Genomic DNA, 26,574 nt, shown 5'->3' with positions numbered 1-26,574 from the left:
TGACAGAGGGTACGCCTGAGGGAAAATAAATGGAATATGAGTTAGGAAGAGAATCCATGAGCTTTATATGCAGCCAGTGCTGATATTCTTCAACTGCTTTAAAGCCTTTGGGGCTGTGGGATTGGAAGACACCATAGCCAGGAGAAAAAGAGGGGGGTTCGGATGAAAAGCTAAGCCTCCATTCTGCTAAAATTGCTTTTCACTCGAAACAATTAAATCTTTTTAAAATGACTAAATTAACTTCAATTATTACTCAACCTCCACAGGTCTTCATTAATTTTGCCATGGGAAACACCGACTTGGAAACCACACCAATTCAAAATGAGGAGGACTCAAAAAGCCTGGACTCCATTGAGGCTGTAAAATCCTAGACTGTCATTTCTTTTTGCTGCTGTATCCAACTGAAACGATGTCTTCTTGTTTGTAGAATGTATAAAAAGATTAATTTCTTGAAGGATTTTTGACAGAACATATGATTGAATAAATTTAAATAGGAAATGGATATTTCTCCTGAACAAATCAGTAATGAGAATCAAAAAAGCACATGCACTTTTGCATTTGTGCACAGATGTCTTGTTTATTTTCTTGTTTTTAGTCCTATAAATGACACAAATTTGCTATTTTGTTTACATTGAAATTCACAGATCATCTTAAGACAATTCATTATGTGTTTTGTTGCTGTTCTTTTAATCTCTAAGCTCTCTTAATTTTAACTTTGGGATCAGCACAAAATCAGCCTTCTGTTAGAAATACACAATTGTATAACAAAGTAAATAATTCAGTTAATAAAGACATATAAGAATATGTCATTTAAAAAATCGGAAGTTCATATAAATGTAGATTGTAAATTTATAAACAGAAAATATATACACACAAAGCTCTCTACTTTTGAACTTTGGATTAAGTCTCACTCCAGGGGTATTTCCTATATTTACAATAAATGTATTGAATATTTATAATACTTTTTTCTGCTCGAGAGCCTTCCCATGATCATAAATGCATCAAGATTCATTATGTAATAAAGCTTTTTTCTCAAGTGCTCATTTTGTTGTCACTTTTGTATTTAAATATGCAGTTTAAAAAAACAACAACAACACTGACCACTGCTAATTCTGGTGCATGATAGACACAATCCGTCATTGTAGAAGAATACATTTTTTGTTTTTGATTTTTACAGTTTACAGGTTGGAGCGGTTGGAGGAAAGTGTCAGGAGTGTTGTGTGACAGAAGAGTGTCAGCAAGACTCAAAGGAAAGGTGTACAAGACAGTGGTTAGACCAGCTCTGCTCTATGGGTTAGAGACGGTAGCAGTGAGACAGAGACAAGAGGCTGATATGGAGGTAGCGGAGATGAAGATGTTGAGGTTCTCCTTAGGAGTGACCAGGTTAGACAGGATAAGGAACGAGTACATCAGAGGGACGGCTCATGTTGCCTGTGTTAGCGACAAAGTCAGAGAAGCCAGACTGAGATGGTTTGGACATGTTCAGAGGAGGGATAGTGGATATATTGGTAGAAGGATGTTGGAGATGGAGCTGCCTGGCAGGAAGGCAAGAGGACAGCCAAAGAGGAAATATATGGATGTCTTAACAGAAGACATGAAGTTGGCTAATGTTAGGGTAGAAGATGTCCATGATAGAGTGAGGTGGAAAACGATGATTCGCTGTGGCGACCCCTGATGGGAAAAGCCGAAACAGAAAGAAGAAGATTTTTACAGTTTACATTTTGGTATTTAGGAGATTCCTCAAAGCTGGCCTCTACACAAAACTTTTCTACACACTCAGAAAAGCATACAAATATTTACACATACAATTTGCAGTGCTATGTACATAATTCCGTAGCCTAAAAGAATTGTTGTAAAGATAATAAAAATATAACAATAACAACAAGGACAATGTTTGTATTGACATCACACTGTTTAAGACGTATCTTTTATTGTGGATCTATGCAATTGTAATCCAAGATGGATTAATGTTTTTGAATGTTATCATTGAACAATCAACAAAAAAGTACAACAATGTGGTGCTCGTTGTTTTACAGATTATTATTTTTTAAATTACTTTTGAAAATAACAGTCAACACGTTCCCCTTTTTGGATTCTTAACAAATACCATGCGTTCATTATTATTATTATTATTATTATTATTATTATTATTATTATTATTATTATTATTATTAAGAAGATTACGTGAAGAAGATTACGTCATGAAAGGTCACTTCCGCGAAAATTTGGCGGGACAAAAGAAACAACCAGGAAGTTGGTTTTGTTTTAGTAACGGTTTTACAGCCTTCAGAAAAGTGATCTTTCCTTTTCAAGCACGATGGAAGACAACGTCGTCGAGGCGCAGGATTGGAAAAGTACTAAAGAGGCTCTTACCAACTTCCGGTGGCTTCTGCTTTGTTCCAAATGGTACGTTACATTTTATTTAGGAGCCAGGGACGAGCTTAAAGTGGCTGGTACTCAGGGAGTCACTTGTATTTTAAGACATTGAGCTTCCTAAAGAGAAAAAGTCATGTGTGTCCCTTTGAGTGTAGCTTGATGGATCGAAAACAGCTGCGGGGGGATGTGTCGTAAGCGTCCCCCGCTTCTCCCGATTAAACAGATAAAAACAGGTTAAACTGAGGTAAGAAAGAACACGAAACAACAACTTTAAGCAAGCTAGCAGGACGCTAGCTCAAACCGCATAATGAGATCTATAATACAAATACACACAGTTCATCTGATTTAGTTGTTTTGTTGAGTTCGGTCAAGTTAACTGTTTTGGCGGATTCGGGAGTTTGTTTGGGGTCCTCCTGACTACTTATCGGTTCGATCTGCAGCTCAGGTCTGGGGAAAGTCTACTCTATCAGAATGATGATGATGCCCATATCAAATTCAACCATTTTTTTGTGTTGGAGCTTGGCATTATTATTTTTTATGTATATTTTTTTTAGTTTTCCTGGTCCCACCTTTAAATAATCTGGGATATATTACAGATTGACAGGATGGTGATGGCGAACCAACCAGACATTCATTGTGGTGGAGGATAAGAACTGAGGAGAGCCAATGTGGTGGATGTGTCAATAACCAGATGATTGAAACTTCAGGAAGACATTTTACAATTTAGATTCAGCAGAGTATTTGTTTTAATTTATTGTAACATTTGCACAGCCATGTTTATCAAACTTCAGTCATAAATTAATTAGATAATTATCCCTGCAGCAGATTTTCTTTCAAAGCAAAATAAAACATTCCTTCTTAAAAAGCCTTGTTTATAATTCACTTATATCTTTCAAGTAGAAGAACTGCTTAATATAACAACTTATTTTCCCCCCAATTCCAGTGTTTTAAAGCCCACACTATTTGGGGTATACTGTGCATATGTTCAAATAATTTGGACACATGGGTTTTCTTCCTTTAAACGTTGCTCTTTGAACATAGTGCTAAGCGGAGACTTGGTCATGACATACATTTAGGTTTCTGTCCTATAGATAAGTGTTATTGCACTTCTTAAAAATCTTCTGTCTCTTTTCTCCACAGTTCAAATTTAATGGAAGAGCCTGTGTGTATGGGCATGTGCGAGCATATGCTGTGCAGGTAATATGACCTTGCTATCTGTGAATTGCTTTTTTTTATTACTGCTACTTTTAAATCATCTCAGAGATTTTTATTTGCCACACAAAGTTGGATAAAAAATTCAGTTGATTTTATTTTATTTTATGCAGTATTTAAAACGGCGTGCTTCTTCTGCAATGACACCACATAATCTGCTCAGTTTCTGGCAATAGGTCTGTTTTACTTTCATGCATGACTAATTTTTCAATTCTGCAGGATTATTTCTTTGGAGATGAAATACTTTCTAGCTCTGACAATGAATAGCGGAGACAGTTAATGTCTCTGCAAGTATAAACTACAAATCTTAACTTGTTCCTTCTCTTTAAAGCTGAATCTATTTAGGAGGGGGTGGATCAATATACACACTGTATTTCTTTTTTGCTGTGCTTTGACATGGACACTAATCCAAGAAAGGTTTATTGTTCAGGTCCTGTGCCGGCCCCAGAGCAGGGGATGGCTGCGCGGTGTGCCTTAGCCCTGCGTGGGTGAAGGACATCCAAATCAACAGGCAGCTCAGCAGCATTATACAGCTCTTTTGCGGTTTGGAGTCCCTGCTCAATCCCACAAAACCAGGTACATATCGCCAATATCTGTAAAGAAATCTCTATATCACTTTTTTACAGAAGTAATATATTTTTTCTCCTCCTTTTACCTAATCTCAGCATTTCACTGTGTGGTTTATTGAAACCAAGAAGAAGTTTTTATGCGTAGCAGTTTGTACAAAAGCTCATTGGTTTGCGATTACCTTTGAAACGTTCTGGTGTACAGACAGTGGTAAATTTGTTTTTGCAATATTTGCATTGCTTTTGTACTTTGTTGTTGCAGACTCTATTGGTGGGACCCAAACAGAAAGGGAGGCAGCTGTCTTTAAACACAAGAAAAACTTCAAGATATGGTTTAGTCCACGCAGTCGCAAGGTGCGCTGCAAGGTGGAGAAACCCTCAGACGTCCCAGTGCCTAGCAACTCTGGTGAAACCGTCGCCCCACAGCTGGAAGCCCCTGCAGCTCAAAGCCAAGACCTGTCGGTGTTTAATTTTACATCATCCTCTCAAGACTCTTCTTCTTCTCAAAGATGCAACCTTGAAAACCAAAAGAAGAAGAAGAAGCAGTCATTGAAGAGAAATGCCAACAGCAGCCATTCACAGGGGCAGAGAACCAGCACAACCACGCGTGAGCAGACCAGGCAGAACAATAAAAAGAAGAGGCTGGAGGCCATAAACCAGCAGTGGGGAATTACAGAGGCAGAGCATGCATCCTCCGAACTGGAGCAGCCATGTGCTAACATGTCAAGAAGGTCCAGTAAAAGGGTTTCTTTCATAGGTCCTGCCGTCACCTGTGAAGAGCTTCCAGCGAAAGTGCTAAAAGAGAATACTGAACTAGATCCTGCCCAAAACACAGTGGGAGATGATGTTTCAGAGGGCAGCAGCAGTACACCGAGGTGCCAAACTCAGGTTGCTCAGGGCAGTGTTGGTCAGCCAAAGATAGCATGTACAAATGAGCCCAGTCCCAATGAAGATGCTCTCTGTCCGAGCAACATGACTACTCCTGATAAATGCTCTAAAGGAGTAGAAAAGAAAAAAAGCCTTTTGGAAAACACACCAAGAAGACCGAGAACCTCCACCAGCCAACGAAGAAAGTCACTAGTTGAGATCTCTCCAACTGTCAATAATCCTCCATCTTTAGCTACACCCCGGAGAGAGAAGAGCACAAAACTCGGCAAACAAAGGGATGCGGCAGGCCTGACTTTAACAGAAAGACACAGTAAATCCCCCTGCAGTCCGAGATCATCTGGTCGACCAAATTCTGGAAGCCCTGCATTTATGAAGAGGAACTACAAGGGAGAGACCCCACTGCATCTAGCAGCAATAAAGGTTATAAACTTGGCCTACTGCTATGATTTTAAATCACACAAATGTTCTCGTATCCTCCTTTTGTGATCAGACAGCACAGCTTTGTTTTATAGTAATCCTTCTGAGCATGGTTGTAATCCCTCTCTGCATCGTGGACAAGTTAATCAATGGTCCACTCAGGAGTCTTAATTGATAAACCGCAGGGCCTCGCTTTGGTTAGGTCAGCTGCTGTGTTTGAAGTGCTCCGATTCTGACTTCATGTTTATTCTCCTGCAGGGAGATGTAGAGGCTGTCAAGGAGCTGCTGGACCAGGGAGCTGACCCAAACCAAAAAGATAATGCTGGGTGGACACCCCTGGTAAGTGCTTGGTCTAACAAACTTAACTACAGACCATTTCATCTTCAGGGAAATAAAAGCGCCAATCGGCTACTTTGTGTTTGTTAGTAACTAAAAAATGGTCAAATATCCTGCCAAAATCAGAGTTTGCACATTTATGATTTGATGATGAAACATATTTTGGCAAAAGTTTGATGAACCACTTTTTTTTAAATCTTGGCAGAGATGATGAATTGATTTATCTAATGAATACCTTCAAACCCTCGGTTGTTTTTCCGACAAAAGAGTTTCTGTAAGGATACTTTAGATTTTTCTCGGCAACCAAAAGGGCGTTTGTTTTCAGGACTTAAAACTTTAGCTGGATGCTGACAACTACAAAGCTTCTAATTAGGTTTGAGCTTGAGTCTCAGAAACACCACTGAGGTGGTCTCTCTTAGTGACCATTTTTTTAATAGCAATTTGAAGACCACCACATTCTGAATAAACTAATTGGTCTGTAAATCTTCTCTTTTGAATATTTAAAATAATAGACTTATTTTGTCTAGTAATTTTATAGTAAACATAAAATCATAAAGTCATAGAATTCAATAGGTAAATTCTAAACTAACTAAACTACCCTGGGCATTTCTGCCCTTAGACCCTCCTTCTCGGTAAGGAAAAACAAACAAAAAATGGATTCCGAAAAACGCTTTATGCTAGAGTAACGAGCAAAAATATGTTTTCTATGCAACTGTTATTGTCACTTTAAAAAGTTATCATAAACCAATAAATGAGTTATTTAACATTAAGGAGTAGTTACATTTATTTTTCATTACATTTAGTTACATGTTTAAGTTATATCTGGCCCTTTGAAGACAACCACTGTGCTGATGTAGCCCTCAATGAAAACGAGTTTGACACCCCTGTCTTAAAGGTAAATTACAATAATTTGATCAGGTTTTAATCTGATGCTGCTGTAATCTTCCTCTCTGGTACTCATAGGCATTCTGTTTGTGTGATTGTACTGCTTGTGCTGTGATGAGAGAGACCAATCTGATGTCAGACTTGTGCCCTTAAAGAATCAGACGATGAAGCAGTCAGACGTTTAAAGTTTACCTTGGAAAAAGATGAATACCTGCTAAGTTCAAGAGGGAGCGCTGCAGCTGTCAGGGGGGTGTAAAGTGGAGAGAACGGTGAAATAACATCAAGCCCCTTCTTCCTTGGATCATCATGGGGAATGTCAGATAACGGGCAGGAAAAAAAGGGGGAGAGCCCGGACTGTTTGCAAAACTGTAGCACGTCTTCATCCTTTCGATCTTTTGGCCTTTTAACAGGTTGAGTGGAGAGAAACGAAAACCATGAGATGAAAAAAAAAGTAAAAGAGGAAGAACTGCTGGTTTTGATTAAAAAAATAAAAATAAATAGACAATGTCATCCAGGTAAGTTGCTGTGAAAAAGTAGGTCTGTAAAATAGACGTACAACCATAAATTTTGATTCATCCTACTCAACAATAAACCTCCATTGTAGATTTCTTCATCAGTTCCCTGGTTGACATGTTACTAAAGCGACGTCTTTAAGCAGACATGATGATGTCAGGAGACGTTAGATTCTCCTCTGTCTGCTACACTCGTTTCTAGGGCTGCACGATATGAGGAAAACTTGCAATATGCGATATTAGAGATTAAAATTGCGATAACGATATAATTCGCGGTATATAAACAAATAGCAAAATAACCAAATAACCATTCCCATTACATTGCAACAGTTTAAAAAGTATACTCTAAATGTCACTCGTCGACATCGGTGACAAACATCTAAATTAATAGGCCTCCATCCGATTGGTCAAATGCATAAATGGATTTATTTGATTCGTTAAATGGTTCAAGCTGACATAAGATTGTTTTAGCACATTTAAGGTTTACGATTTATTGCGATATTTGCAGAGCTGGATTTTGCGATAACGATAAATTTGCGGTATATTGTGCAGGCCTACTCCTTTCTATGTTGTTTGTCAGCTGCTACTCCAGAGGACAAGAAGCTGAATCTAATATATCTGAATGCTCAGGATGCACACACTCACTGCCTCCCATATCCTGGTCACTAGATGAAAGGACACAAGTAAAGATGAAGTGGATGAACCTCTGTGTTGATGAGTTTAGAAAGAATTTCCTGTTATGACCGTTACAAATACTCATTTTTTATGTGGAGCCCATTCCCCTCCAAAATGATGATACTTTTGATTAGCTTGAATCGTCCGTGTCTTGAAGAAGTTACTCCGATCAAAAATTGGGTTTTTGGTCTTTTTTAACATGTTTGTGTCGTATTGATTAGATCAGTGTTTTTCAACCTTTTCTGAGCCACGGCACACTTTAACCTTAAAAAAAATCCCGCGGCACACCAGCATCCAAAAATTTAAAAAAAAGGAGAAACTGATAGTCTGTATTGATCTACAGTCCCTGCACAATCTCACATGCATTTTTGAGATAATTGTTACAGAAAAAGCTGGAAACTGCAGCTGTTTTTTTCTAAAAGATGCAATAAAAGTTAAATTAGAAGATTTAAAAACAGCTTGTGTGTTCCTTGGTTTCAAGACGTTTAACAACAGATCTCCTTTTGCACTGTCACTCTCACAACCCAATGCATCATGGGAAATGTAGTGCATAAAACGGCCGAAGATCGGTTTTCGGAGCTTCATTGTTTTGTTCACTTGTTCCACGGTCTGATACCGGATTCTGTGCAAAGCTACACCGCTAAAGACGAGCTTTAGCTGGTATTTCTGTTAGAACTGAGCGACTTTACGAGCTAAATCGGGACAAGGAAGTGAAGACTTTAAGCACTTCTGATTGGTCAGACTGATGACATGTGATTAACCCCCCCAAGAATGATTGGTGGAGACAGTTAAAGGGACGGGACTTTTCCAAAATACAGTCGAAGGTGCAGCTGAATCGCGGTACTGCACCGTCATTCATATCAAAATGTCTTTAATAAAATAAAATAAACGCAAAGAAAATGTATTTTACGATCTTTTATATTCCTAACTCCTCAGTGTTTTATCAGGGCCTGTTTGGATGAACAGAGAGCTAAAATCCTGGAGATGGGAAATGTTTTTAGATCAGTTAATGAGGGCAATTTCCCACGGCACACTTGACCATCTCCCACGGCACACTAGTGTGCCGCGGCACACTGGTTGAAAAACACTGGATTAGATGATGGAGGACATATGTTAAGAAAACTAGCACAAAATTGCATTTTTGAGTATTTCTTCATTCAAGTAATTTTGAATCGGGGGCAGCTTAAAAAAATGCTCTTTGAAAAAGCTTGTAGTTGTAGTAGAAGCTCCATTCCGATGCATCCACTTGAGGTAAAAAAGATTGATGTACGTCTTTGTTTTCCTCGTCCAAGCTGGCCCCAAACTGTACGGCTGGATGCCTCCGATATTGCTCGCCATTTTTGTTGCAGCAGTAATGTTAGGTTAGGATTGGGAGGGGCTGGTATCGGCAGAGCGCATAAACAGATGAGTGATGGGAAGTGGGGGCGGGCTTGCTCTGAACCTGCAACTCAGAGGCAAAACTCTAATGAACTCCTGCTGCTTTGGAGAAACTACGTCTTAGGAAATTACAGGTTTTTGGATTTGACCTCTGGGAACGCTTTTGAAATGGATCAAAAGAATACCAGAGTGGGACTTTAACAAGGACAAGGTGTTTACCATTACGCTCCAATCTGACCTCAAAAAGAAACTTAAAATCAAAAAGGCTCAAACTTGCTACACTTCCTGAGGCTTTTCCCACAATCAGTGGTGTTCATGCAGCATCACTGCTGGCACACTTTTCAGGTCAGACAAGATACCTACAACTTCTTTACTCCCCTCTATTTCTTCCAAAAAGAAACCCATTCTGTGGCTTCCATTTCTCAAGCTATCTGGCAACACTGCTTGTTTTTTTTCCCAGAGGTGAACAGGAACAATGATTTGATGCAGATGAAGTAGGGCTGCACGATATGAGTAAAACTCGCGATATGCGATATTGGTGATTAATATTGCGATAGTGATATAATTTGCAGTATATAAACAAATAGCAAAACAACCAAAAACATCATTTCCATTCCACTGCAACAGTTTAAAAATTATACTCCAAATGACCCTTGTCGATGTAGGAGGCAAACATCAAACATAAAAGGGCTCATCTGATTGATCAACAACGTAAAAGGGTCCTTCCGATTGGTTAAATGCATAAAGGGATTTATTTCATTTGTTCAATATTTCAAGCTGCCTTGAGTTTGTTTTAGCACATTTAAGGTAACCATTTATTGCGATTTTCGCCATCTTTTGCAGTATGCATATTGCACAGCTTGATGTTGCGATAACGATAAATTTGCGGTATATCGTGCAGGCCTAAGATGAAGGCAACATTTCTTGATTTCTAAAAAACGATTAAAAAAAAAATCCATCTACCTGCACTTGATGATTACAGTTATCAAAGTGCTAAAAAGATTTAATCGTTTCAGCTGAATGGCTCTTCCAAATCATTTTGACTGTGGTTTGTGCTGAGGTGCCTGCTGTCATCTTCCCGCCGCAGAGCCTACACTCAAAGGGACAGAGCAAGCAACCCTGTCAGAATGGTATTGTCCAAATTTTGCAGGGCTTTCAACATGATCCCGTCTCCTCTTTTGTCCAAGAACCTGCAGGAAATGCCAGCAGAGGACCACATGGGCAACGACTTGTGAGATTTAACTGGCAGTGTTTCTGAGAAGGTGGTCAGCAGCAGAGGAGCACCTCAGGGGACTGTCCTATCTTCGTTTCTTCTCCTCTGTACACCTCAGAATTGCAGCTCAGCTGAGAGTCTTATCTAAAAAAAAGAAAAACTCAGACTCTGCTGGGTGTACATCAGTGGAGGACATGGGGTACAGAGACAGGAGGGACTGCTTTGTGGCATCTTGTGGGAACTATCTATCTTAAGAATTGTGAACAAGACAAAGAAAGGGGTTGTACATTTTCAAAGACCACGTAATAATCCAGACATTATTTCTGGACACTGAAGAAAGGCATACAGTGTTGCACATTAAGTGGGACATATTTGCCTGAAAAGGCTGTCAGAAGCGTCATTCTCATTTTCTGATGACCCACAATTAACCTTCTAGAAAAATGAAATCATATTTATTTTTGGGGTAAATCATTGTAATTGTGGTCATGTTCTTGCTATTACTGCTCTTTTCATTCAACATGCTCTTTTGTGTGTGAAATATCTGCCAATTATGTATTTAAGGAGAGCTTCAAATGACACAAAATTCTCCTCTTAATGTGAGCACAGTCTAAGGAATAGGACCAGGGTGAACAAAGACAAATTCTAATCGCTGTCTCAAACCCTGTCATTATTGATTGGAGCCACCTAACACAAAAACGTCTAGTTGTGTTGAATTTGGTGCAAAGTATGCCTTAATATAACCATTACCTCTTTTTTTCCTCTTAGCATGAGGCATGTAACTTGGGTCACCTGACTGTTGTTGAGGTGCTGGCCACAAGAGGAGCCCTGCTGAACACACCAGGCTATGAAAATGACTCTCCACTCCACGATGCTGTCAGGAACGGACACTCGGCCATCGTCAAAGTGCTGTTGCAGCTCGGAGCCTCGCAGAACGTTCTGTAAGTGACCACCAAAGCCAAAAGCTGCCGAAAGAATCTGGTTTGAGACTTGATGATTAAAGTTTCTTGAATGATAAAATAACTCGGGGTGCACAACACACCTATTTATTTATTTGGTCAAAATCAACATGTGCCACATTTATGTGATCAAGCAACATTTCCCTTGATTCCCCCATTAAAAGGATTCAAAGAGCTTATGGTCATATGTACAGTAAGGAAACTGGTTTCCCTGTACAATGAGATGTTTTGCCGTTCGCTCTGAACTCAATTAGGTTAAATAAAATAAAAGACATGGTAGGATATGTGCAGGATATCTGGAACATTCACACCAAATCTAAAATAGAACTGTGCATCAGTAAATGACTATATCTATATACAAATGAACTGTTGTGAAAATTAAGCTGAGAATAACTGTGAAAAAGAGACTTTCATGAGCTAAACTGTGTGATGCACATAAAAGTTGAATATTAAGGTGCAAGAGCAGTAATAATAATGATAAAAATGATTAGTGGGGCAGCTGTTGTGCAAAGCGCTCCACCTGTGATGGAAAGATTGCAGGTTCAGCTCCCGCCTTCCCTGCCTATGTGCTGAAATGTCCTTGTGTGCATGGGTGAATGGGACTGTGACTGTAAAGTGGTTTTGGTCGCTTAGGAAGGTAGTGAAGTGCTGTATAAGTTTATGCCATTTACCACTTAGTGTACTCTAATAGTTGTAATCTACTTGACTTTGCAAATCGCTTTCACCCATTTCTAATCCACTTTCTATACTGCATCCTCCTATTGCAGACAGTGTTAGTTAATCTAACATTAATAGATGGTTGATGTGGATTGGAGGAAATTGCCTAATCAATTTGAGTCAATTCTGATCTACTAAATAAACTGTTAATTTATGAAATCCATGAACTGATTGAACTTTAAAACAGGTTTTTACAAAAAATAAATTTGCGAAAAAGTACATTTGTATTATTACATTAGATTTTTAAGTAAGAAATCATATTATAATAAACGTTTCACCTTTCCTCTGTTTAAATCATTTTTTATAGGAAACTGTTTTTTCTAATTAAATAATATTGATTTTAAATCAAATTTAAATCAAATATTAAGTTCTATTGAAGTCAAATCATCTGTTTCTGCAGCTCTACTACATATTTTGAGCCTGTAAGTTTCTGTGTTCGCACAGACTGTGGTATTCTGTCTGAAGCAAACAGAAGGCAGATTCAACACATATATGCTAATAGAATGAATAATATAATGAAACATGAAAGTAGCTAAACAGTTAGGATGGAAGGTCAAAAAATGGAAGACTTTTCCTCGGTTCAAATGCCACAACATAGTTCAGCGTTTTTTGCAGTAAAGGCATCAAACCGATTGTAGACCATTTGCATACACTTTTGATTAGTATTAGTGTCAGCCATTTTATGCACACTTTATGGAGACTAAATAACTTTTCTTAACACATAACATTTCTATCTAATTATTTGAGTTTCAACTGTAAGGCCTCAGTTCTGTTCTTTGTATCATGTTATTTGTTTTTCGATGGAAGTATGTATTATTTTGAAAGTAACTTAGATGAATTTAAGCCTCGTCCAAACTTCTGCCTTTTAAGCAAAATCACAAACATAAGCAAAAAGCAAAGCAAGACCTCTGCCAATGCAATTAGTAATGGAAAGACTGGCACTCAGCTCTGTGTGTTTAGAGCTCTACTGTGATGGCTTTTCATTGTTCCGTGCTGTATTTGAATATTCTATTGAGTTTTTTTTAAGTCCAACTCTAAATCAAACTCAAAACACAATGAACTAAAGTAATAGTAAAAAATGAACTGTAAGCTGGTAGCTGGACTGGTTTCATGGTTTGTGAGAACCTACAAATGACCTTATTGCATGAATTCAACTTAAAAGTAGCAAAGTCTACAAAGTATAACAATTTTAATCATGAAATAAAAAATAAAAATAAATATGAAAACTTTTCCTACTGGCCAATAATACAACCATAGCCAAAAAATAAAAACAGATGTGAGAGAAAATGACATTTGAAGCTCGATTTGCCAGTGTGTGCTGCATATTCTTGAAACTGGAACTGGCAAAGTTGATGAAACAATTTGTACCAAAAAGCAGAATCGAACATTAAATAAAAGAAAAATCAATTTAATTTATTTTCTAAAGTTCTTTCTACTGCTTTTCTGTAGAAAATACAATTTTCCCCGACAACATTTTCCAGCAGTCTGAAAACAAATTCTTAGGAAATCCACTGGTTGGAATGAAGGTGTAGATCGCCGTGTGATATTTGTTCGTCTGTATCAAAGAGGAGAAAGGACTCTCAAATACAGTCTTTGAATATGCAAACATGTCAACAGTGCATTGTGGGATTTATTATGCATTGGTGGCACATGGAGGACAGTGATCAAATATTGTCATCTCAGCCCTTGACTTTGACGCATGCACTCTAAAAGCCTTTGCTCTAAGAAACAATTCAAATGGTGAATGTTATGGCTTGGCCCACTTCCTGTTCTTGACTTTGGTGCAAACTAAGAAGTACCACAATTCATCTCAGTATCACAGTGACAGTTCATCAAAAGACCAATGGAGGCAGGTTGCAACAGAGAGCTGTTTTTCATTAAGATTAAATTAAGATTAATTTGAGTGCTTTTAACTGGCCAACCATCAAAACTTTTACTTTTATAGAGCCAGCGGTTAGCTGCTTCTCAGTGTCTTCAATAGGTCATGTCACTTGTTTGAAAGATGCAGGGAAGTAAATCAAAATCTGCGTCAGTACACTGCTGCGAGTAAGCTGTTGGAAACTGGTCATTGAGTTGCTTTGATTGGCCTACTCATCAGAGACTTCGAATAGTTTGATATGAACTTATCACACACAATGACAAAGAAAGAAAACCAAATAACGGTGGCTTTCCTTCTACTTGTATAATTAAACTGAAAAAAGTGAGAATGTCTTTTCTTTTTTACCACCTGCAACTTTTTCTAGATTTTTGCATATTCCTGTCACATTGTGCTGCTTAACAAACTTGAATATGCACATATGTTTAAGTGTTGGGGACATTTTCTGTTTGTGTTTGTGTGCTGGCTGGGGGTATGAATCCAAATGAAATATTTTATGGACCAGTGGACCTATTAATTGTCCCTCCAGTGTTATCTTTGCTGACGCCTAATCTTTTAGAGACAACCTAGCAGGCTTGGTTCTTCTCTTCATATCCTCTCTTCCTACTCCTTCACTTTGTTATTTCTCCCCTTTCTCAAGGTGACCTCTGCCATGTTTCACAAATCTTCTTTGAACTTAAACTTGTCTCCAATGTCCTCTGTGTAATTAGCCAGTTAGCACACTTTTTTTTTTTACAAGATGTAGTCGACTGTAGTCAAAATATTTGGTAAGCCTCTATTCAAATTTGCATTTAAAAATGCCATGGAGGCATGTTTCATGTGTTCAAGGCTTTCTTTCATTTAACAGTGAAAACAGAGTTTGTTTATAGGAGGGAAAAATTTCCATTCAATCTCATATCAAACAGTTCTATGCCAGTAAGTGAAAGACACACACGAGTGCACCGTTTCACAAAACAAACAAGAATTGATATTGCCAGACTATTTTGCTTAGATCTCAGCAATTGCAAATATTGAATTTCTGTGTCCTGCTCGGCCACTGAAAAGAAAAAAACAAAAAAAGGCCACAACGAAGCCATTTTACATGCATGCTAACTAAATGACCCAGGTCACTGAGGAGTTCATTGATTTGAAAGTTAGGATTGATCTTAAATGCTGTTAGAACTGTGCATCTTCCTAAACACTTAAAAACAGAAATGTTGCCATTTTTTTTATTATGTGGTTATTATGTGGCAAAGAGTGCAAAAAAACACTGACCTTAACAGTTTGCTCTTAGAAATGACAAGTTCAAGTATAAGTTCTTAAGATGATAACATTTTCACACAACTGAATGAACCGCCACAGAGGCCCCCAATGCCAGAGAGCAGGGAGGTAGAGGGGGACAGAGAGTGAAAGCTCCAGCCCAACCAGAAGAGCAGCTGAGAGGGCCCAAGGCGGGGCCCTGCCCCAGGAGAACACCCCCAGCCCCAGACAAGCGCCCCACCACCACTACCCAGGAGTTCTGAGCATCCCCCTACCCAACCCCAGGCACGAGCGAGGGCCCTCCAAGGGAGACCCGCCCCACGCAACAGGTTAGCCACCCCCCCAGTCCAGGGTTGGTCCAGGAAAGAGCGAGGCAGGGGCTGGCCACCCCTGTCCCAGAGGAGGACGCCCAAGAGAAATGGGGGTCCACAAGGAATGTTGTAAACATGGCCCGACCAGGCTCACCGACAGTTGGAATTTTGGAGAAGGCTTGCGCACAAGGGCAAGGACCATAACCCACACCACAGGGACACGGTCACCCCCAGGCTCAGTCGTGATGTGATCCGTCATGGTCTTCCCAGAGAACTCAGTGATGCCTCTCCCTGCGTAGAGAGAGGGCCGCTGGGCCCAGGAAGCCAGCACCCAAGGGACCGCCATTGCCAGGTGTCAGAGGTCCCACCTTCCTTGTTAAATGTATGTGCGTGTTTTTGTTAGCAAATGTGTGTGCATGAATGTGTGTGTTGGAGTGAATATTTTCAAGGATAAAGGCTGTGTGTAAAGGACAAACACCCATTTCCTCCGCTGTGCAACCGGTGTCTGGCAAAAACCCATTCCTTTTATTTGCACAATATGCACATCTATCTTTGCCAAAGTTTGGATGTTGTTTGTTTTTGTGGGCGAGACGTAGACACGTTGCTGAGGCCGGCTCTAGGTTGATATCATGAAATGGGCGACACCCACACGGAGTGAAAGCTGGTGCCCCAGAGATCGAGTCGTTTTACTTATTGGTTAGAAAAAAGCTCAGGGCGTAAAACTAATATTAAAAAAAAATACATTTTCATATACATGGGTATTGTTTACTATAAAGGGCTTAATAATAGCATGATATATGCCCTTTCAAGTCTTGCAGGGTAGAGTGTCCACAGTATATCTAAAGATTATTGGGATAATCTAGATTATCTCAATAATACCAGATTGCTGTAACTGTTTCTAATAAAGTGGATAGTTTTCATTGTTAAAACCTGTGCTGAGCATTGAAATTCACAGAAAAAACTCTTTTTAAAGTCCCACTCTGATCATCTTTTGATATATTGTGGACACTCTACCCTGTGACAGACTGGTGACCTGTCCAGGGTGTCCCTTATCTTCGCCCACAAGTGGCCGGGATTGGCTCTGGCAGCCCCGTGACCCCGAAAGGGAACAAACGGAAGACGATGGATGGATGGATATTGTAAAGCATTCCTAGTGGTCTTTTAATTATGATTATTTTTTTGGCAAAATAAAAAAAAAAAGTCTGGTTTTTTAGGACTTTAAATTTGCCACTGAGTTATGGGTAGGACGGTTGTCGCGGAGTGAACCCTCCAACCCCACCACCACCCCTGCTGCTGAGAGCTTTTAGCGGGGAGCTTGTAGCACACTCATTCATCGCTGGGCTTGGGCTTTGGTAATTGAAAAATAAAGTTTTAATAAGTTAACTGTCCCAATAAGGATTATAAAGCACAGCACGTCCGTCTTTCTCTTGTTGCTTTGACCCCCCCCCCCCCCCCCCACCCCCCATTCTTAGTTCCTGGCAAAGGACTGACGAGATCTTTAGTCACATGGTTTTGTTACAAGCTTTGGTCCGTAACAGAAAGATGCCTGTCTGAATACAGACCTATTGCAAGGTTCGGGACTAGATCTGGAACGAAATAATTTTTCCAGTCTGAATACACCCTAAGACTATCTTAGTAAAGAGACATTTGTTGTTTTTGTTTTTTTTACATACAGGAGGGTGTTTTGACTCTTGTTGATCAAGCTGCAGCAAGTTTTTTTGTTGGTATTTTAAACATGTGGTCACCAGACGGTCGACACAGCGTCCAACCCATTACAGCAATGAGTGCATTCTTTGAAACACTGACACACTTTATCTGTTGAATTTTTTTCTCCACAGTAATCTGCATGGAAAGCGGCCTGCAGATTATGCAGTGAGCCCAGAGATGCTGAATATTTTCCAAGAGGCCTCTGAAGGAATCCAGCGTGCCAATTCTCATACATCTCCCAGCCCATCAGCCAGTCTCTCTGTGGTATGTTTTCTTAAAAAACTGAATAGGTTTTTTTTTCTTTGTTTGTTTTTTTTCTTTTTTAAGAAAAACCCAGAGGGCTGCTGCTTATTCTTGTATGCACACACCTGTGTTATGTGCTTTTTTCTTTTGTTAAAGGTGAGTGAATCTGTGAAAGGTGATCAAACTGTGGTGCTTTTGGCTTCCAAGCTGTCACAGCGAGAGCAACACCAGCTGGCCAAACTGGAAGAGCTGCTGGAAGGGAGAATGTCTGACACCTTCTCTGCCTCAGGTTGGCTTGTGTGAATGACATCTCCTCTCTGGGGCAAATTTTCTGCAGTCCTGCAAACCTCTGAATTCTTTCTGCATGCCTTTGCTTTTCAACTTAGAGATGGGCTCTCAGCTACGTAGGATAGGGGATTAAATAATGATAAAAAATACATAGTTTAGTGGTGAATAAATACATATATTTACATTTATTCTTCTCAGCGACATATTGTTGTCTGTCCATTTTCTTCCCAAATGCTCTGAGATGGAGCCTAGCTATTGTGTGATTAGGTGAGTTTTAGGTTTCCTGGTGGTTTCTGTAATCTTGATTCCTTGCTGTTTGTTGTCAGGACTAAATCCTTCACCAATATGGGATTTTTATCTCAGTTGGTATTTTCCTGACGCAGCTGGACTTTATAGACTTAGCTGTCTTACCCAGATCAGTTTAGCATTTTGAGTTTGAACATTATCACCCATGAAGGTTTAACAGCAGCAAAGCATCGCTTCTGGAGGCGTATACATCACCGCGATACTGCCGCTTCCCCGCCGCTGCATTCTAACGGCTGGGAGAACACCACCGAGACAAAGTAATTGAAATCATTCCTCATAAAATGTTTGGCGGTATAGTCAGAGTGATGAATACACACTAATGAAAAAGCAGAAGCACTTCTCTATGGCTGCAGGGGTGAAAGTTCATACTTTTTCACTGTTTTGAATTTTGAACTGAAAGCCTGCAGAAATGCCAAAATACATGGTTATTGCACAATGTTTTTTTTTTCCTGGAGATATAATTATCTTCATTCTGCACTTGTCAGGTGAGCTGTGTTCCAAAATGAAGAGGCAGTAGGCTTGTATTTGAAATTTAATAAACCTGTAATTAGATGGCCCTGCTATTATAGCACAGAGCTGCAGGTTGATCTTTTATGGCTTTGCCAGGAACTGTCTGAGTGGCTTAAAATAAGTTTACCTGGTCTCACTGTCAAAATAAGACCCACTGGGATTAATAAACCAGGGAAGTCTAAATCAAAAACACTTTTTAAAGAATTTTCCTTATTAATGTTTCCTTTTTCCAGTCAAATCTGTGTTCAAAATCATGTTTCCACTCATCTTAAGCTTTGTTTCCACCTAGTTTCACATTACAAAATCCTTAATATTACAGTCTGTCTTGGTTGTTGCAGGAGCCAGAAATGATGTAAGCACATGTAATTGTGAAGATCATATAAAGCACTCCTTCATCTGACAGAAGAAACCTGTGCTTTGAGGTTGTCTCTGAAGCTCCCCAACCTCAAAAACTTTTGAATATTTGTTATATTTGGTACGTTCACATTATGCAGTCCAGGCTTTGGAGTGTGCCGTCTTAATTCTCTGTCTATAGGACGGATTTCTCTGCAGTTTTAACATTTAGACATACTATATGCATTTAGGGCTTTGTGTGAGCTAAAAATCCATAATTCATGGAGCAAATGTCTTATTCAGTTCAATCAATATGATCCTCAGATCATACATGATAGTTTATAATACTAAATCTCACCTGATTATGAAGTCTTGGCATGAACTTGTTAAGTACCTTGGAGGATCACAACAGGCAGCAGATTTTTAGTGTGTGGCAGGAGTTCCTCATGCATAACATTTTCAGATTGGCTTTCTTTTGTGCTTTCATCCTTTTCCCAGTAAGCCATGTCGTGGTGCCAGAAGGACCGATACCCACAAACTCCTCCACCCTTCTGGCTCTTCTGGCTGGTTGCTGGGTTGTCAACTACAGCTGTAAGTGTGGAATGCAGTATTGATCAGAACAATCTCTTTGTGATCTCCATGGGTTCCTCTCTCCTCCTGGAATCCCCAAGAATTTTTTTTTTCCCTTTGTACTTGATTCCTTACTCCCAGCAGTCCTTATTTCACTGTGTAAAAGCTAAACATCTTGAACTTTGATTATCTTGTCTGGCACTGTGGAATGAATCTCCCAGTGTGGGGAAAGAATAACACTGGAGCCATCCTGTGACATCCAATGTAAATAAATGGAGGTTAGTTGTGGTCACTTGACCAATTGGTTTCTAAATGGTCAAACTCAAGCTAATTTATAGCCTTGAGCACCTCTGTCATCACCAGTATGGTCTGAAATTAGGAGTGGGTCTAACAAATCCAGTGAGGTCTTGTTCAGCAGAGGATTTGCAAAGAGACCTGTCAGTCAAAAGATACAATAGATTTATTTGGTCACAATGAAAGAGTTTGAAAAAAAGTACAATGACCTTAGAAGTAAATTATCGCCGCAAAGAATAAAACCCATCATGAAATGACAAATGCTGCAAATGGGTTTATGTCTTCAATAAGGAAAGACCGTTTTACATTTGGGTGAATCGGAACTACCCTACTTCTTTGTCTTATGCTACGTTTTAACCGGCAATATGCGTTTAACTCGTGATTCAATGTGATCTAAAGCTTCCCTTCTCAGAACTCTCGTGTTCACACGTCGCTACGCTTTATGTACAAAATGCTTGGCCATTAAACACTTGTTGAAAGTTAAACCAGTTGAACTTTGACCAATCAGGGACTTTGATTTGATGGTGACGTTGGGGTAGCGTCCTTTTTAATTCCAAGAAGTGCCAACCTATTGAATAGTGATCATAAAGGAGAAATGAATAATTGCGGTTTGTGCCCGGATGTAATTGTATGACACAAATACTTTTAGATAGTGGAATAAAAGAAAAAGACTTGACAAAGATTTGTACATGTACCCAGAGTACAAGTAGCATGCAGGGCTGATTGGTGAACCGCATACTATTCAGTATGCAAATGTTTTGAACAAGAAATGTCCCTGATGCGTCATCCCTGCAGAAACGCACACATCAGCCTAAATGGTCATTTTACCTTGAAAATGCTGTTGAACTTACATTGTCATTTGTTTCATTCAGGGAAATAGAAGCCAGGTATAATGCCGGTTTTATTTGTAACATAATGTCTCAACCATCAGACTACATCGATTATCTTTATGACAGAGCGGTGTGGTGTGGGGGCCTTGAAAATTCACTCCCAATTTGATGCACAACACGTCCTCCCGGAAAACACTGGAAGAACAGTTTGCAACAAGCAATTTTCAGAACAATTGTTCCTGCTCGCCGCTGTGTGTGCGCTCTCCGGCTTACATGTCTGGCGCGTAGATAGGGTGGGTGGATGACTCGGGGATAAAATCTGGAAATCAATGTGCCACAAGGCTTTAATATCACTAGCAATGAAATGACGGCTTAGGCTTCTCTCCCCTTTTTCTTTTTGGTGAGATACAAAGTAATTTTGCTTTTCTCAGCCAGTCTTACAGCCGCCATCAAGCAGATATTCAGAAGAAGTCAGCTTCAGGCAAAGAGAAAAGAGACATGCTGTCAAAGAGTTTTCCAGCACCTTGGTTTGCCCTTCACGAGTGTATTTATCAGTAGCATCACTTCACTTTCTGTGTTGAGTACAATGCCAGAAGTGTTTGTGCCTGCCAGTGTGCCAGTTCAACTGTGGATGTGTCACTGTACCACTTTGTGCATCAGGATCATACTCAGCACCCCTGCTTCTCTGTCCTCCATGCCGGCTGAACAATTGGCTCAACTCGCCTCCCTCATTACAGCCAAAGCAGTATCTGCCTTTATTTTTTTTTTTTTTTTTTTTTTTTTTACTTTTCCTGCCTTCCTGTGCCTTTAGCCAAAAGTTGGAAAATCCCCACACCACTATTATATCAAATTGCTTCAAATAGAAGTGCCAGTTTTTCTTGAATATTTATTTTCTGAGCAAAAAATTGATGAAATCTTATGCTTAGCTGGAGAATTGTTTTTTAAACAATTTTTAAGCAAAAAGCACTTGAATGGTGATCATGAAAACACTGAATAATAACTAAAAAGGGGAAGCGGCCTTTTTTGTATTCAGTCAGGTGTTGCTAAGTGGTCAATAATATTCATTTTTTAAGTTTTCTCCTGAGGACTGTTTCTTAAAACAAGTTACAGTGGTTAAGAAATAGTGATGGAAGGAATAGAAAAAATCTAAAAATGCACACTTGCACTAAGGTGTGATATGGATTAACTAATAAAACAGATTTTCAAAAACTTTTTAGTTTTTTTTTTCATAAAAATATTATATTCATCATTTCATCAATAAAATCAAATGTTCTCACTTTAACACCTGTGTCATTTTATCAGCAAATAGCATTTTATCTTTAATGTGAATTTATTTAAGTTTCTTTTTTACTGCTACGATTTTCTGAGTACATTAGAAAATTACATTCTCTAACTCGGTTTGCTCTTGTTACTTAAATGATGGTGTTTTTGTTTTTAATATAAATATTCTTCCAATTTTTTTAGCAGTATTTCAATTATCGTTTAGCATCTTTTAGGATCTTTTTAAGGATTCAATTAAAATTTTTTCTTCTTAGATATCGACTAAAATATGCATATTTTTTGTCTATTTTTCTAGTCTTAAAACTTCAGCAGAAAAGAGTGGATGAGTTTCCTGTGTCCATGACTTCAAACAGATCTTTTTGAGCTGGTAACCATAGGTCTGGCCTGCTAACACGTATTAGTCAGTTCTGTGCCTTCGACAAATGCAGACATTTCTTTTCCCATCCATTCACACCTGAAGGTGCAAAGTGGGAAAAAAATAATGAGGACCGTGGCAGATATGTGTATATTGCCAGATAATTGAAGGGATCTGTGTGCTGGTTTAGAAATAAGAGGCATATTTGAACCTCGGAGCAGTTCAACATCTGAGACCAAAGCATAATGCCCCAAACCTTGTAAAATTTGATTTTAGTTTTTAAAAACTAGAACCTGTTCGGTTTGATATGTTTACAAAATTAGCCCAACACATTAACTATACTACGCTTTCTGCTAGCTTTTGCTAATGAGTAAAAATAACAGACAGCTGTAAGATCGTGTTTTCACACTGCTGTCACACCAGTTTTTCTTTTTCTTTTTTTCTTATAATGTTGTTTCTTTTACATCATCTCGTGTCCTTCTGGGATATGCCTGCATCATGGATAACCAAGAAATGCTTTCTGGTTAAATAAAACTTTCTATGTCTAAATTTGCCAGATATTTTGGACTTTGCTGTACATTAAGAAAAGAAAGTTCTTGTTAAGGTACTGCTGTTACCCATTAAGACTTCACACAAGCTAATTTGTTTGACATTTGAGTTTATGCAAAGCAAGCTATAATAATGTAATATTATTGGCTTGTTTTGTCAATCGCACAGCCATTCCATTCCAGCTCAGAGGCAGCATAAAGGCTGAAGGCTTCAGTAACAGCGGCCCTTACAGGTGGACACAGACTGTGGGTAAAAATGTGTAAACCTGTACCGGGTACGGAGGTGGCCCGGGCAAGATGAAAAAGGTCGTAGACAGCTCAGTAAGTCCGTAGATTGAAAATGTTCATGCACATCACAGGTCGTAGCGAACACTTATACAACACGTAACAGTCAATAGTAGGTAAGACGCAGGTGTGTTGAACAGATTTTTTCATTATTTTCTACTCTCCCCAAACCCTGAACAAAGCGCAGGAGGTCGGTTGGTGCTGTTCACGTGATAAGTGCACGCTCTATGTGTGCAGCGGGACTGTTAGAAATTAGGAAATCAGAGTGTAGTTTGTGTGGGCATCCTGTGGGTGACTAGAGTGCGATGTAAGGGCATCTAACAACAGCATCACTTGTATGTTAGAAGTGTGTGCAACGCACAAATACACTTACCACACACATGACAATGGCTCAGTTCTTTTTCATGACGTCCCTTAAGGTGGTCGCGGGAGCCTCACAGGAACTGCAAGACACATCAGCGCTGCCTTTAGGATGCAGCCGCTCCTCTCTAGACCCTCCACAGGCCCAGACGGCCCAAAAACACACACCATCTGAATCAACGGACCTGTGCTGGTTAATGAGGCCTTTAGCGACGTAACCCTTAAGTATTTATTACAAATTGTTTAACCTAGAATTCATTGGTGCATTTTTGTGTAACCCCAATTATTTAGTAAATGTAAAACTTTTTGATTCCCTCAAGTGGCTCTCTTGTCTTTGCCCTCATCAAAGAGAAGGTGGAAACACTTCCACTCTTGTGGAGAAGCAGTCCCCATTTAGCAATGATTGATTCTGTCAGGAGAACATTTTGGAAAAAGTGCAGATAAAATGATAGTTTTTTTTGGTACCACTAAGGATCTAATTTAGATTCAGCACAGATTCATTTCAATTCATTAACATGTTTATGTGAAACTATAAATGATTTATTTATGGAATTTAAATATATTATTATGTATGGAAGACTGGACCAATACCCTTTGTGTTTTTTTGTTGCTTTCATCTGTCATGGCAGTTTGAAGTCAGGCTTGTTTATAAGTCTGCTCATGAGAACGAGTTGCATCTTTTTAACAGTTCAGTGGGAAGGATTGCTAGTGTTTTTCCTCCTTTAGAACCGCCGTCTATGCACAGTGAATCTTTGATCTGTGACATGTTCAGAAGCAATTTTAGTCTGTGACACTGAGAGGTCATTAAAATGAGCAGCCTTTCCCTTCAACTGGAGAAAAGAAAGTTTCTTTAGGAAGTTCAAACAAAAGCACCATTTCCAACTCAGACAAATGTTAGCCATCCCGACGTTCTTCTTTGGACTCAGAAAGGGCCTCTAGAGTCACTTAAAGGGATCTGATGGCCAAATTCTTCTTAATCCCAGCAGTGTGGGCTGCTCTGTCAACAGCTACAGCTTACACCGGTCACTTGCATTTCTGAAGTCGTCATGAAGCAGCCGTGAAATCTGCCATGCTTCCTTCAAACCTGTGTTGCCACCCTCTTTCAAGTCAACATTATGAGTTGAAGCTGTAATTTTCTTTATTCCGTCTCTGATGGCAGGGGTGGAGGCATGTTTGCAGGCGGGGAGGCGGCTGCCTGAAGCCGAGCATGAAGCAGGAGAAGGTCCTCGGCGCAGTCGCATCAACAGATGCAGCTTGGTAAACAAGCACACACACGTAAAATATCGTGGTCAGTTCTAGATCCACATTTTGTTTGGCAGGTAGCAACACCTGTTTATCCTTTTTTTTTTAAAAAGCAATTCAGATCAAAATGGGGACCAAAGACACAAAGCCAAAAACCAATGCTGTGAAAAACAGGTTGACACCAAGCCAGAAATACATTTATTGATGAAGGGAAAAAAAGGCCTCCAGCGCACAAGTCAGGGGAATTACCAAAGTAAACAAGAATATATCTGGACTGGAACTTTTTTATTTTATTTGCTGATTCACCAGCTGGCATGAATGTTGAGTTTGATAGTCAAATGAATGCCGCCTACTAGAATACGATTTTCAATTTGGTAAGTCATTTTCTGTAGTTGCATAAAAAACAGAATAATAAAAGCAGCAAATATATTTTACTCGACATTGTGTATGAATATATTTTCCCCCTGAACAATACCACCTCCAGGAAGGTTGCAAATTAGAAGAACATGGGGACTGTTATATGCAACCATGATGATAATAAACATGCATGTAGTTTGTTTGACATATCCCCGATGATCATTCCGCACAGTTTTAATTTCAAACAAAACTCATTCTGATTGGTGGCATCAGTCTCATTTGAGAAATAAGGAACTTGTCCTTATTTCACTTTCGCTTGCGAACATTTTTTCATTTTTCCAAATTCACCACAACTCCTGAAGTCACTTAATGCTTTAAATTGAACAGTATGCATTAATCCAATTTACCGCTCCTTTAAACAGCAGTTCTGCATGGTTTACCTTTAGATTCTTTAGTTCCTAAAAAAATAAATTAGTTCCACATTTAAAAATGTTCTCCTTAATCTTATGCAGAAAATGAAATGGAAAAATTCATGTACCTTATGGTGAGTGGAGACCTTGTAATTCTGCAGGTGCGATCACATGTGCTGAAGACTTGCATGGTTTTGTGACCCATTTTGGGTTTTAGGTTGAAGAATTTAATTGAACACAAGAAAGCAAAGTTCAAAATACTGCCTGAATGTGCATTTTGGTTCGTAGCTCCCTCCCCTCTTCGACGGATGCTTCTTCTTCCTCCTGGGCTCCTTTAAGGCACCAGACAAAGACGAGCTCGCCAAACTGCTGCGGGAAGGAGGAGGCCAACTCCTGAGCCGGCAGCCCAAGCCAGACAGCGATGTGACTCAGACTCTGAGTGCTGCAGCGTACCACGCGGTTCCTGGTTCCGACCAGGCTCTGTGCACCCAGTACATCATATATGACCCAGAGAGCTCTTATAAGCCTGCGGTGGTCCGGCGGGGGAAGGTTTGGTCTGCTCCCTGCACCTGGGTCATAGACTGTATTACAGCATTCTCCCTTCTCCCTGTTCCAGAGCCTCAGATAGTGGGCTAAGACATTCTTTTGATATTCTTGATTCAGACATCAGAGGACTTTTTAAAGTGGTCAGAATGTATTTTAGTTATTCTATTAGTTATTTAGTTATTCTTTAAATTACTTAAATGCAAAAGGAGTAAACAATAAAACAAAAATCATGGCCCTTTGATTGTAGTTTAAATGGGCATTAAATGTTTTTTTCGTGTTTTTGAGTTTGTAAAACTCATCAGTGGTTGCATCCAGTGGGTTTAAGAAAAGACAATCAAGTGTTTGTAGCATTCCTTACTTGAAAAAACTGTCTGTAGTTGTTGATTTATTATGATGTTGTTAAAATGGACCTGATGTCAGTGGAACAAAGGAGTTTTAATTGCATTCAGTATTGTGAAAAATTGAGTAATTATGCTTTTCTTTTCTCTTCAGACTCATGCAAGTTGTAAACATCATGTTGTTAAAGTATATTAAAAATACAAATGTTCAAAAA

General features: G+C 39.3%; 2 protein-coding genes and 1 long non-coding RNA gene across 6 annotated transcripts in view; 2 read left to right on the top strand and 1 right to left on the bottom strand.

Moving 5' to 3' along the window:
* The window catches only part of abca12 (ATP-binding cassette, sub-family A (ABC1), member 12), a 61,326-nt gene extending 60,283 nt beyond the window's left edge, over positions 1-1,043 (top strand). For both annotated transcript variants that reach the window (XM_011489666.4, XM_078939926.1), the window contains one exon: positions 267-1,043. In XM_011489666.4, coding sequence (XP_011487968.1) covers positions 267-371 — 105 coding nt within the window. In that variant the 3' untranslated portion in view covers positions 372-1,043. The remainder of the gene's footprint in view (positions 1-266) is intronic.
* LOC110017456 (uncharacterized) overlaps positions 1-2,534 on the bottom strand; it is a 4,352-nt gene extending 1,818 nt beyond the window's left edge. The window contains exon 1 of the long non-coding RNA XR_002292866.3: positions 2,374-2,534. This is a non-coding gene — a long non-coding RNA (uncharacterized LOC110017456). The remainder of the gene's footprint in view (positions 1-2,373) is intronic.
* On the top strand, positions 2,202-26,574 carry bard1 (BRCA1 associated RING domain 1). 3 transcript variants are annotated; one of them, XR_013652900.1, is made up of 12 exons: positions 2,202-2,406; positions 3,517-3,573; positions 4,019-4,164; positions 4,417-5,462; positions 5,718-5,798; positions 11,223-11,395; positions 17,395-17,527; positions 17,663-17,795; positions 18,252-18,357; positions 19,442-19,534; positions 24,626-24,723; positions 25,764-26,574. XR_013652900.1 is itself a non-coding variant. In XM_004081856.5 (11 exons), exons 1-11 carry the CDS (start codon positions 2,318-2,320, stop codon positions 26,109-26,111), a joined length of 2,397 nt encoding a protein of 798 aa, XP_004081904.1. In that variant the 5' UTR covers positions 2,202-2,317; the 3' UTR covers positions 26,112-26,574. The 3 variants fall into 3 exon arrangements, 2 of the variants coding, with proteins under 2 accessions (XP_004081904.1, XP_011487969.1); XM_004081856.5 differs by lacking the exon at positions 18,252-18,357; XM_011489667.4 differs by lacking the exons at positions 2,202-2,406; positions 18,252-18,357 and adding an exon at positions 2,438-2,620.

Source organism: Oryzias latipes, chromosome 21 (assembly GCF_053564925.1).
Source record: "Oryzias latipes strain Hd-rR chromosome 21, Olatipes_Hd-rR_3.1".
NCBI lineage: Eukaryota > Metazoa > Chordata > Actinopteri > Beloniformes > Adrianichthyidae > Oryzias > Oryzias latipes.
Note: the sequence above shows the minus strand (reverse complement) of the source record. Positions and strands in the feature narration are given on the sequence as shown.